At 35.1% G+C, this 13,698-nt stretch overlaps 1 protein-coding gene across 2 annotated transcripts in view; it reads left to right on the top strand.

Annotated features, from left to right (window-relative positions):
- Window positions 1–13,698, top strand: part of GKAP1 (G kinase anchoring protein 1) — a 79,653-nt gene that overhangs the window by 12,815 nt on the left and 53,140 nt on the right. For both annotated transcript variants that reach the window (XM_068974243.1, XM_068974241.1), the window contains exons 3-5: window positions 1,062–1,313; window positions 4,130–4,273; window positions 10,463–10,540. In XM_068974243.1, the coding sequence (XP_068830344.1) occupies window positions 1,104–1,313; window positions 4,130–4,273; window positions 10,463–10,540 (432 nt within the window). In that variant the 5' untranslated portion in view covers window positions 1,062–1,103. The remainder of the gene's footprint in view (window positions 1–1,061; window positions 1,314–4,129; window positions 4,274–10,462; window positions 10,541–13,698) is intronic.

Here is a 13,698-nt window from a genome sequence, read left to right as displayed (position 1 = left end):
GTAACTTAGAGAACCTCCTTCAGTAATTCTTGATGTGTGGTTCTGTTGGTTATGAATATTTTCAGGCTTTGCATGTGTTGTGGTGCCGTTGGTTTAATTACTAAGTAGTGTCTGACTGACTCTTGCAACCCGTGGACTGTAGCCTGCCAGGCTCCTCGGTCCATGGGATTTCCCAGGCAAGATACTGGAGTGGGTTGCCATTTCCTTTCTCCAGGGTAAGTTCTCTATTTTGCTGTCACTCTAGAATCAAACTTAAGGCAGAATTTGTATATGATAAGAATGTTCTTCCTTTCCTACTCCTTTTTCCCTGTGTTCAGAGTTGAGGATAAGCATGTAGTAGGACCAGTGGTGGGAGAAGGAAATGGCACCTCACTCCAGTACTCTTGCCTGGAGAATCCTGTGGCTGGAGGAATCTGGTGGGCTGCAGTCCATGGGGTCGCTAAGGGTCGGACACAGCTGAGTGACTTCACTTTCACTTTTCACTTTCATGCATTGGAGAAGGAAATGGCAACCCACTCCAGTGTCCTTGCCTGGAGATTCTCAGGGACAGGGGAGCCTGGTGGGCTGCCGCCTGGGGTCGCACAGAGTCGGACACAACTGAAGCGACTTAGCAGCAGCAGCAGGACCAGTGATCTCTAGTGCAGTGAAAAATGATATACGTACTTTTTCATTGTATTAATAAACTGTATTGATTTAGGATGTTCTCCATAAATATATGTACGTATTATGGCATACTTAGGATGTACTTCATAGATATATGGTGGCGTATTTAAAAGAAAGAGGTAAGTCACTAATTTTGGGGAACTGTATGGAAAAATGAATATGAAGGTGGTAGCCTTGTAATAATTGTGAAATCTCAGTATATAATTTTTTGTTTTATATTATACAATTTTATATTGTTAAGTTTAAAAAGTATGTTATTGCCAGTAGGACTGTGGGTATGAATCCAAATGTTACTAAATCTAGTGTCAGGAGAAGTGTGTGTGTATTTCTGTTTGTTCTGAAATCTAAAACAGATTTTACTGTGTTTACTCATCTGCCTCCTTTCTCCCTTCCCACAGGAATTATTCTTGACAGAAGTATTTTGAAAGAAAATCTTTACAATGGCCTCAGCAGTGCTTAGTTCTGTCCCCACTACTGCCTCTCGTTTTGCCTTGTTGCAAGTGGATAGTGGCAGTGGTTCTGATTCTGAGCCTGGAAAAGGCAAAGGTCGAAATACTGGAAAGTCTCAAACAAATAAATCAACTACAAATGAGAAAAAAAGAGAGAAAAGAAGAAAAAAGAAGGAACAGCAGCAGAGTGAAGCAAATGAGGTAGCAATTATAATTATTTCATGTCTGCTTTCTCAGTAGATTCTAAGCATGAAGAGGACAGTTACTATCTTGTTAATCCATGTATCCACAGTTCCTGGTCCATAGGTACTTGGTAATTATTACTATAATATATATATAAATATATGAATTTGTGTGTATTTGAAGTCTAATGTAATGAACATATTGAACGCCTTTTTTTTCCTGGTCTATGGAAGCTTACGTGCTCATTCCAAAAAGTTCCTGAGAGACACAGGAAGTCTTTAAATGAAACAAAGATCATTTGTGAATATAAAATAAAAAATATATAAAAAAACAACAATTGTGAATATAAAATAAAAATATATATTTTCTAGGGACTATAACTAGAGATATAACAAATTAATATTTTGGTATGTGTTTTCTGTACACATATATATGTTTTTGAATATATAGACATGTACACACATATCTACATTCATATTTAACTTAAATGAAAATGAATTATATAATAGACTTTTATAACTGGCTTCTAAAAAATTAGCATGAACAGTTTTCCATGTGAGTAAATAAAAATCAACATTATTTTAAATGAGTCCACATTATTTAAAAGTATGTGGCTTTGTCATAGTTTACTTAATCAGACTATTGTGATAAACATTTAGGTTTCCCATTTTTTTTATTATTATAGATAATAAACCTATGACTAGCCTTGAAATGCATACATTTTTATGCGTTTGTCATCTGTTTCTTAAGAGTAGTAAGTACATGGCATCCTTCTCCCCTAAATACTCCTAGCATGAGTTATATGACCAACATGTAATGTGCCCATTTATTTTTAAAAGTAATACTGAAAAGCAACTCTAGCCTTTGTTTATCTTTTAATAGAGCCGAAGGTATGTAAGGACCTTTCTCTATCACTGAATAAGAGAAGTAGTAAAACTGTTTTATTCCCTCTCTATATTCATTTTATAATATACCAAGACTGCAAAAAAGCCTTTTCAATTTGTTAATTTCCATCACCATTGCTTTCTGAGTACCTCTTTAAAATTTTGCCACACAGGGTCACTTTTTTAAAAGACATTTTTCTCACTATATAACCTTTCAGAAGTCCAGTCTTACAGAACTTTTGATTGCCTACCATTTTCTTTTTGGAATTAAAGATGATTTGGGGGAACAGAAAATAAGGTAATAGTGGGGTTTACATTGCATTACTGAGAATGAGCCTGAGGATCCTCCCTTCCCACTTGCGTAGCTATAGTTCTGTCAGTCTATTTTCTGTAATAAATCAGCACTGAACCTGCCATGGCTTCATCTCTAGCAGCATCTCCTCTACTCTGGCTTTCCCACAGCAGAAACCACCTGCTTAAAGCAGTATTTGTAGCTCATCACTCCCTCCTGCAGATTAGTCTGTTGATTATCAGTCAAATTGTTGATCCTTAATTTAAAGCCTCTTTATTGATTTCTTAGGACTTCTGTAACAAAATGCCACAAGCTGGGTGACTTAAAACAACAGAAATGTATTCTCTTAACAGTTCTAGAGGCTGGAAGTTCCAACCATGGTGTTAACAGGACCAGGCTCTTTCTGAGTAGAATCCTTCCTTTCCTCTCTCCTCTTCCTAGCTTCTTACAGTAGCTGTCAGTCCTCAGTGTTCCTTGGCCTCATATATCTTTGTCTGTACCTTTCATTCACTAGGGCCCAGCCTTAATTCAGTTTAACCTTAACGGGATTATATTTGCAAAGATCCTTTTTCTAAATGAGGTCATATTCATAGACAGCAAGAGTTGGGCCTACAACATATTTTTTGAGGGAATACAATTTAATCCATAATAGCCTCTCAGTACTTTTCTCCCTGTTTCAACCTCTGTGTCTCAGATGATTCTTACTGTTGGAAGTAGCTTGGCCAGTACAGTTTTAATTCATTATGTTACTTTGTGGGCTAGGCCCTGTATTTTTTGAAAAACTTATCCATTGCTTTTATTGGAAAAATCTTTAAAGCTATTAGATCACAAGTTTTTTTTTTTTTTTTTCCCCTTTTAGAGATACAGAGGAAACTGCTACAGTCTTTACAATATAAGTGGAACAAAATGAGCATCTGTTCTCACTGGAACTTTTTACCTTGCAAACATTGTTAGGGTAGACGCTAATGTCTGCTGCATTGGAAGCTCATTATTCTACATTAAATGTAAACAGCAGACATCTGTAATGAGATAATCATGGGGCATGAATGTTTGAACTGCTCTGTCTCTTGTCATCATATTTTTAAAGTTTCTCAAACTTAATAATGTAGAGCAATCTGTATCACCTAAGACAGACCTTTTTGATTTGTCCTCTTTCCCCACTGGACTGTTGTAACCAATTAAAGTATTTCCTAACCATATATTGCTAGTTGTAGGCTCTATATTTTTCAGGACTAGCAAAGTAGTTGCTAGAGTTCCTCAAGCTATCTTCTTTCACTGTTTAAACTTTTAATTTATAAGCCATTAAAATTTAATCTTACTGAACTTTATTGTTTTGTATTTTAAGAGCACACTTATTACCCTGTTCTCTATTCCTGTAAACCCTTCAGTAAACCAGGATCATTAAATTGGTTCAAATGGTGGTATAAGAGTATAATCCATTTTTACTTACTAATCATTTCATCTAGAAATCCATCAAAATTTTCACAAATGCTGGTGAAATTCTACGAAGATTACAAAAGTTCACATAGTGACTTTGTGAGTTAGCATAATGAGTATTTAGAAGTGTAAAAATATTGATTTCTTAACTTCCAAAAAAATCATTAGTATCCCAGTATTGGTAAACTGAATTTAATTTTTTTTTTGTTTTTTTTCCATAGCTCAGGAATCTTGCTTTTAAGAAAATTCCACAGAAATCCTCCCATGCCATTTGTAATGCTCAACATGAGCTTTCATTACCAAACCCAGTACAGAAGGATTCACGAGAAGAAAATTGGCAAGAGTGGAGACAAAGAGATGAGCAGGTACAGCTAAGTAAATTAAGTTGTTTTGCTTTAGTTTTCAGTGAATTTTTGCATTTTTTAGGTAGCAGTGCATCCAACCATGACACTACTGTTCTGAGGAGCATTTTATATTGGATCAACTCACATGTGTATGCTACTTTTAATAAGAGGATCTGGTTTTTACCTAACTAGGAAAGCAGATAGACATATTTATTATTTTTGTTAGTTTCAAACAGTTATTTTCTGAGTTTTTACTTCATCTGCCTTTTTACAAATGAGGTAGAGACAGGGAAGATAGAAAAACAGGATTAAATTATTTAAAGAAAATCATATTTGTAAGACCAATACTAACTAGAAATACTCAGTGACAGTTTTGTTTAAAGAAGAAAGACTTTGAGGGGAAACTTTTCCTTTTCAGTCTTGTTGTAAAATAGTTTGTGACATTTCTTTTTTTAAACCTATTTATGCAGTGTTTTCTTCTTTTATGCCTCTATTAAATAAATGTCATTAATAAGCAAATTAAAGAGATAATTTAATAAAACTAATCAGCTTCTTTTTGTGTTTATGGTATTCAGGAAAATGACATACTAAATTTGGAATGTACTCTAGGAGATGCTGTATGTATGAAAAATGAACAGTTATTTTCTTATCTGTTAAACTGTCATTTGATCTGTTGGAAATAAATATTATTTTAGCAGATGTTTGGCTTAATGGAGTGGCTATACCTATGGTGCTTGAGTTTCAGTTTTAAAAGAATTAAACTATACTAAACCATGCTCTTAACATAAGCAATGTTAATTATAACATTTTCTATAGAAATTTGTAGTGCCTCAGACTCATCATTACAAGCATTTGTTATTACACTGGAGCTGTGCAAAAATGATATTTCAAGGTACTGGTAAACTGGATAAATCATCTTATTTTAGGGAGATTATTTGATTCTTTTTTTCCTTTTGCAGCATTCATTATGACATTTTATTCTGGTTTACAAGTATTATTAATGATACACTTGCTTAGATAGTAATAGAATTTGCCACTGTCTTCACCGTAGAGAATTTTGCCCAGTGGCCCAAGGGGCACTGGGAAGTTAATAAAGGAAAACTGCTCAATTCTGCATCAAAATAAATTCCATGTAATATGGGAACTTAAGAACAGATAATTATTGTCTTTTTTCCTGCCCCCATTGATTACCACCAAAATGACCAGGTAATTAGGAGAAAGAAATCATTAACTTGGCCCTAACCCTATCTAAAAATGTCATCCAAGGCTGAGGAACTTGGAGGAATTTCCACTAGATATACCATTGATGGATCACTTAGGAAAACCTGGTACCTTATTTGGAAGTCTGACTTGTAGGAAAATAATCAAAGTCCTGGGAAGTAGCGTAGTTCTTGGGATAATTACACTGATAAGTAAAGAGATAAGGCAGGCTCTGGAACTGATAGACAGTATACCACTTGGAATCTATTTTACTGTGTGGAATAATAGGTTTTAAAAATAGGGACCAGACTGACTGTAGTAGGCAGAAGGCATGCAGTTGTGGTGGGTATTCTTCACACAGGGCAACAGCACTGTGAGAAACTCCATGTATGTCTTTACAACAAATGGTTTTGGGGAAACTGGATATCTGCTGCCAAAAGAATGATATTTAAACTGAGCCGATTGAAAAGCTGGATATAGAAATCTTGTCTGTTATATGACTATTTATTTTAAATACAGAAGAGTAATACCAAGAAAAAGTTTCCTAATCCTAAATCGTCAAAGTGATAACATAAATTTACATCAACTAAGCCTCAGCATAAAATCTGAGAGCTGCATTAAACAGCAACAAGATAGACAGTAAAGAAGCATCCATTACATCTACTTAGGAGCAAGCACTGGATCTTAGTTAATCTCATGTCAACGGAAGAAAAGTTTCTGCCACATAAAAGGAGAACATTGTATTTAATGTCCGAAGTGAAAGTGTAGGTTGAAAAAAATTTGTTACAGGGAACAGAAATTTATTTTAGACAGCACTTATTTTTTGTTTTAATAAAAACCAAGGAGCTAGAACATTTTACAAAAGTCAAGGTGGCAGTTAACGTTATGTGGACTACAGTCCATAGAGCCCCACAGTCTGACACAACTGAAGTGACTTAGCATACACAGTACTGATTCCAGTGTTACCTTTTTAAAATTTTACATCATGGCTCAAAAATAATAGAAAAATCTCTTTATGGCTCAAAAATAATAGAAAAATCTCTTCTAATGGATGTTGAATGAAAAATAGATCAGATTCTGTGTATTTCTTTCTCCTGTTGTATTGATTCAGACCCCACATATCACTGGTTTTGTCCAACTCTGAAGTGAAATGTCTGCTAGCATGTGCATAGCTAATTGTTTTCTCACATTGTATCCTCTAGTCCACCTGATAAAGGCGTTTTGCCAATAGCTTGTTCTCTTTTTCGTTTGTGAGAGTGATATTTCTCATTAACCTTGTGGCTGGTAAAAGTCTCTTGGTGATAGTTTGACTTGCACACGATTTCACTATAAAGAGTGCTCTTTGTGTGTGTGTTTTTTTTTTTTTTACTTTAGCAACAAAATTCCTCACTTTTGTTCTCCAAAGCATTACTTGGTACTTGTTTTGGAAAAACTCATACAGGTCACTGCACTTTGAAAGTGAAATAAAAGCTATATCTTTAGGTTACTGGTCTGACCATATTTCATAGCAGAAAACTAGGAACAGATAGACTGATGGTTCAGTAAATTGAAATGTCAAGTATTTGGTCTTTGTTGTCATTCAGTCACTAAGTTGTGTCTGACTCTTTGCAACCCCATGGACTTCAATATGCCAGGCTTCCCTGTCCTTCACTATTGCCTGGAGTTTGCACAAACTCATGTTCATCCAACCATCTCATCCTCTGTTGCCCTCTTCTCTTTCTGCTGTCAGTCTTCCTCAGCATCAGGGCCTCTTCCAGTGAGTTGGCCTTTCACATCAGTGGCCAAAGTATTGGAGCTTCAGCTTCAGCATCTGTCCTTCCAGTGAATATTCAGGGTTGATTTCCTTTAGGATTGACTGGTTTGATCTCTGTGCTGACCAAGGGACTCTCAAGAGTCTTCTCCAGCAGCACAGTTCAAAAGCATCAATTCTTTGGTGCTCAGCCTTCTTTATGATCCAATTCTCACATCCATATATGACTACTAGAAAAACCATAGCTTTGACTATATGGACCTTTGTCGGCAAAGTGATGTCTCTCCTTTTTAATATGCTGTCTAGGTTTGTCATAGCATTTCTTCCAAGGAGCAAATGTCTTTTCATTTCGTGGCTGCAGTCACCATCTGCAGTGATTTTGGCTCTCAAGAAAATAAAATCTGTCACTGTTTCTATGTTTTATCTATCTGTTTGCCTTGAAGTGATGGGACTGGATGCCATGGTCTTAGTTTTTTGAATGTTAAGTTTAAAGCCAGCTTTTTCACTCTTCTCTTTCACCTTCATCAAGAGGCTCTTAATTTTGGTATTTTAATTTTCAATTATTTTCCTTTTTAGCTGCTTATATGATACCACTTTTGTCCTGACACATACAGATTTATATTCTGTATACACTGTATTAGAGTCTTGTTCATTTTTTAAATTAATGCTGTTTTTATAAGTTGTGTTATTTACTACTTTCATTGCTACTTTTAATCCTTCCATGAATCAGTGAACTATTTTTATTACTTTGATATATAATTAAAGCACTCAACTTAGTAAATGTAAACAGCACTCAGAAGATATGAAGGTGTGTTAGCTGACTTGAATGGAACATGATCATTAGTATGAACACATAGTTTTTGCAGAATATTGACAACTTTTAAAATTATAACATTCCTTATCTTTGACAAAGGAGGCAAGAATATACAATGGAGTAAAGACAATCTCTTTAACAAGTGGTGCTGGGAAAACTGGTCAACCACTTGTAAAAGAATGAAACTAGAACACTTTCTAACACCACACACAAAAATAAACTCAAAATGGATTAAAGATCTAAACGTAAGACCAGAAACTATAAAACTCCTAGAGGAGAACATAGGCAAAACATAGGCAAAACTCTCCGACATAAATCACAGCAGGATCCTCTATGATCCACCTCCCAGAATTCTGGAAATAAAAGCAAAAATAAACAAATGGGATCTAATTAAAAGCTTCTGCACAACAAAGGAAAATATAAGCAAGGTGAAAAGACAGCCTTCTGAATGGGAGAAAATAATAGCAAATGAAGCGACTGACAAACAACTAATCTCAAAAATATACAAGCAACTTATGCAGCTCAATTCCAGAAAAATAAATGACCCAATCAAAAAATGGGCCAAAGAACTAAATAGACATTTCTCCAAAGAAGACATACGGATGGCTAACAAACACATGAAAAGATGCTCAACATCACTCATTATCAGAGAAATGCAAATCAAAACCACAATGAGGTACCACTTCACACCAGTCAGAATGGCTGCGATCCAAAAATCTGCAAGCAACAAATGCTGGAGAGGGTGTGGAGAAAAGGGAACCCTCCTACACTGTTGGTGGGAATGCAAACTAGTACAGCCACTATGGAGAACAGTGTGGAGATTCCTTAAAAAATTGCAAATAGAACTACCTTATGACCCAGCAATCCCACTGCTGGGTATACACACCGAGGAAACCAGAAGTGAAAGAGACACATGTACCCCAATGTTCATCGCAGCACTGTTTATAATAGCCAGGACATGGAAACAACCTAGATGTCCATCAGCAGATGAATGGATAAGGAAGCTTTGGTACATATACACGATGGAGTATTACTCAGCCGTTAAAAAGAATTCATTTGAATCAGTTCTGATGAGATGGATGAAACTGGAGCCGATTATACAGAGTGAAGTAAGCCAGAAAGAAAAACACCAATACAGTATACTAACACATATATATGGAATTTAGAAAGATGGCAATGACGACCCTGTATGCAAGACAGGAAAAAAGACACAGCTGTGTATAACGGACTTTTGGACTCAGAGAGAGAGGGAGAGGGCGGGATGATTTGGGAGAATGGCATTCTATCATGTATACTATCATGTAAGAATTGAATCGCCAGTCTATGTCTGACACAGGATACAGCATGATTGGGGCTGGTGCATGGGGATCACCCACAGAGATGTTATGGGGAGGGAGGTGGGAGGGGGTTTCATGTTTGGGAACACATGTAAGAATTAAAGATTTTAAAATTTAATAAAAAAAAAAAAAAAAAGGAGAATAACACTAAAAAAAAAAAAAAAAAAGAAAACGCAAAAAAAAAAAAAAATAAAAAAAAAAAATAAAAGCAATGCCCACTGAAGTTATGTTTTTATTATATGGTATGAATAAGTTGACACACATGTAAACAAATCCAGGATAGTTTACTGTTGTCATATTGCAGCTATCCCATATTGAGCTGCATACCTTACTTCCAAAGGTAGACAACCCAAAGTCTCATTGAGCTACAGTACCAGTTCTGTTGGGCAGTTGGGAAAAGTAAGTCTTAAAGACTAATTTGATTGGAGGTGGCAGGAGCTGGATTGTCAGAGGTTAAGGTGAGACTGAGTGATGAGAGAGAGGAACCAAAAGATACAGATCACAAAGAATCATTTTACTATAGTAGTATTAGATGACTTTAAAGGTAGACCAGTTATACAAAAGGAATAAAAAGAAAACAGTAAAAAGATGCACTGTAAATTTTCTGTAACATCAGGCATATGCCAAAACAATTGGTCACCTTATTTAAAGGTTCTGTACCTGCAAATTAGTCTATCTTAAGGATATGGTATGTTTTATAATGCTTATGGAGTGTTTAGTATTCTTATTTGTTTTTAGTAACATTATATTTTCTGTCTCCAGAACTAGATACTATCTTTGACATCTGTTATAGTGTCAATTTCTTTGTAGGATTTTTTTTTTTTACACAACAGATAATTGGCAGTGAGGAAGTAAAAATATCAAAATTGTAAGTTTTTGCTTTGGTATCATCTATAAAACATGGAGTTCTCTACTTTGGTATGGATAGATAACTTTGGAGAACCCAGATGTTTTTTATGGCGTTCTCTGCTTTGGTATGGATAGATAACTTTGGAGAACCCAACTGTTTTTTAAAGTATTTGTTTTCTTATTCTGTATATATTATCATGGTTATTTCACTGGTGTTGTATAATGCTATATCTGTTTATTGTGAAACTTTTTACTTTTAGCTGACATCTGAAATGTTTGAAGCAGATCTTGAGAAGGCATTGTTGCTGAGTAAATTAGAATATGAAGAACACAAAAAGGTATTTACACATTTATTGATTTAGATATTTTAAGTCGTCAAAAGTTTGAACCAGCCTTCCTGAATTTTGTATAAAAGTTCTCCTTTAAAGTCTGTTGTAAAAATCCATCCTTGTATCAAAGTATTAACATAAAGTTTTTATGAGATTCTCCTCAAGTTTTGAGATATACCACAAACATATGGTGTCTGGTGATTTGGAATGTTTAGTTAAGAAATTTCTCCACCCACAATGAAAGGGAGAGAGGAAATGAGTAGCAGATGATTTATTTTAACTTATTTTAAATGAACATAGAAAATAGTTAAGATTTAAAAATTTGAGTAACTCTGTATACAGGGGCATCCATTAAAAGACCCTCTACTGAAGATATACTGTAGTTAAAGTAAATGAGAGGACATTTCTGATAATTTGACCTTGTGAATTTAGCATTTATCACTAAACTTTAATATTGGGCTATGTGTTGAAATGCATTATATAGCTTGTAACTGTAGGGATATTTAAGCAAAAAGTAGCATTTGTTTCTATTTTCTGTATTTAAATTGAGCATTTATATTATCTTCATATTGTTTAACATTTTAGTCTTTTGCATACATTGGTAATTTTTTTTTGGTCTGTAAAATTTATTCAACTTGGTGGTTACTTAGTGGTTGATCATAAATGGCCTTTGGGCTTAAGGGCCTTTAGACTATATCACTGTACACTAACTCCTTCACTCATCATGAAGGGTGTAGAGAAGTGAACATTTACAGTAGATGATTTTGCTATTTATTTGTAGCTCAAGGGAAGAGGATGAAAGTTGCCAGTGGACTTGGTATACTGTATATGTTAGTTTCATTTTTCATGTCCCTATTTGTATTATCTGGAATAATCAAGAATAACTGTAATCCTTACTGTTATTTGTTCATTTAGACACAAAGTTGGCAATTACAAAAGTGGATTCAGCTAGCTTTACTATGATTTAATCATTTAAATGAACTTTCAGGTTACACTGGAAAAATCCTCCTGACTTGCTCAGTTCGAAGATAAAATTTATCAAATAGAGGATTATCTTACAGTGATGATTTGTTTTTAAATATATATCTACATTCTAAAGCTAAAAGGATTAGCCATAACTTTAGAGGAGGAGTAGAGTAGATGGTATTGGTAAAATATGCTCCCAGCCAGTTTTTTTGAGGCAGTCATAGGCCTGGTACCTAGAAGCGCAGGTTTTATCAGACTATAATGATTCTCAGAGAATGGTCAAACTCCTTTTCTATGTGATGGCTGCTGCTGCTGCTACTTGGTTGCTTCAGTTGTGTCCAGCTCTGTGCTGCCCTATGGACTACAGCCTGTGGACAGGCTTCTCTGTCCATGTGATTCTCTAGGAAAGAATACTGGAGTGGGTTGCCATACCTTCCTCCAGGGGATCTTCCTGACCCAGGGATCAAACCCAGGTCTCCTGCATTGCTGGCACATTCTTTACTGCTGAGCCACGAGGGAAGCCCCATGCAGTGGCTGCTGCTGCTGCTGCTGCTAAGTCGCTTTAGTCGTGTCCAACTCTGTGAGACCCCATAGACGGCAGCCCACCTAGTTTGATGTAATTACACTGATGTAGATATTAAGTCAGTATTCCAATAAAATAACTATGATTATTTTAGCCTAAAGGTTTTCGTAATAGCTAAAGTGTGGGATGGCATTTTCTGTCCTGTCACTCACTCACCAAATATTTTTTTGAATAGTCAAAAATTGCTAGGCATGCAGTACAAAAGTAGAGACATGGTCCAAGCTATTGAATTTAGTAGAAGGAGTGAAGTGAGAGACATACATATAATTGTATGTCTCTATAATAGTTTATAGTATTGAGAGATTTTATGTTTTCATTGCAGTGGGAATTCAGTAAAATAGAACTTTCTGTGCTTTTGTTGGGGGTGGATTTTAGGGAAGGATTCTTTTTTTGTTTGATAAATCTGAAGTGTTACAGTATGTAAATATGAGATGTATAGTGTGTTAGTTTGATATATTTATATATTGTAGTATGATTGCCAGTGAAGTGATATTTATCATATGATAGTGTTATAATATATAGTATTATTGATTTTTATTCATTATACTGTGCATTGGATCTCTGTGGTTTATTTATTACTCATTATAAGTTTGTATACTTAAACACTGTTGGTCTCATCTCACCATCCTGGTAACTAGTTTTACTTTTTAATAGGTTTGACTTTATTTTTTTAAAAAAGATTCCTCATATAAGTGATATCATTCAGTACTTCTCTTTGTCTAACTTATTTCACTGAGCATAATGTTATCAAGATCTATCCATATCGTGACAGGATATCTTAGGATGGCAGGATATCTTAGGAAAAGGTTTTTAAAGAGGAGTCTTACTTGATGTAGTAAAAGTTCATCAGTAGGCAAGAGAAAGGCATTCTCAAGGAAGGAGAGGTGGATATATATCTTGTATGTATACATGTGAAAGAGTAGCATTTTGAAAAACTGTAATTTAGTACCTAGAGTTGCTGGAGATACTGCCTCCAGAATAGACTATAACCATTGTGTGCAGATGTAGGAGATTTACTTTTATACATTTGTTGGGAGAGAGCTGTTCAATATTTTTAACTTTTAGATTTCAGGTTTTCATTTTAGAAACTCATGCTATAACAGTGTAGAAGATGAGTGGTGGGGCTAAAACTAGAGAGTATTGTAATGTCGAGTTAAAGAAGGCAAGGGAAATGACAAAGTATGAAGTCCATGGGGTTGCAACGAGTCAGACACGACTGAGTGACTGAACTGAACTGAACTTCTCTGCTGGGGATGAATAAAAGAGAATAGATTTAAGAGCTCTTTAGGAGATAAGCTCAACAAGACCTAGTAACTAATTTGCACGTAAAATATAAAGGAAGAATAGGCAAGGATCACTGAGGTTTCTAGCCTAGACAGTGTAATGATGGTGACATTAAATAAAGTACTCACTAGGAGTTCAACATGCTTAGTTTGCAGATGTTTATTGAACATTCCATGTGAGTTGTCTGTACATACACAAGTCATCAGATAGAACTTTAAATTTTGAATTTGAGGAACAATAGGTATAAAGGATATGAAGATAGATTAAGAATGGACTAATGGTGAACAGCAGCTGCATTTTAAAGAACATAGTTGGGAAAAGAGAAACCAGTGAA

Source organism: Capricornis sumatraensis, chromosome 6, assembly GCF_032405125.1.
Source record: "Capricornis sumatraensis isolate serow.1 chromosome 6, serow.2, whole genome shotgun sequence".
In the NCBI taxonomy this organism is placed as follows: Eukaryota; Metazoa; Chordata; class Mammalia; order Artiodactyla; family Bovidae; genus Capricornis; species Capricornis sumatraensis.
Note: the sequence above shows the minus strand (reverse complement) of the source record. Positions and strands in the feature narration are given on the sequence as shown.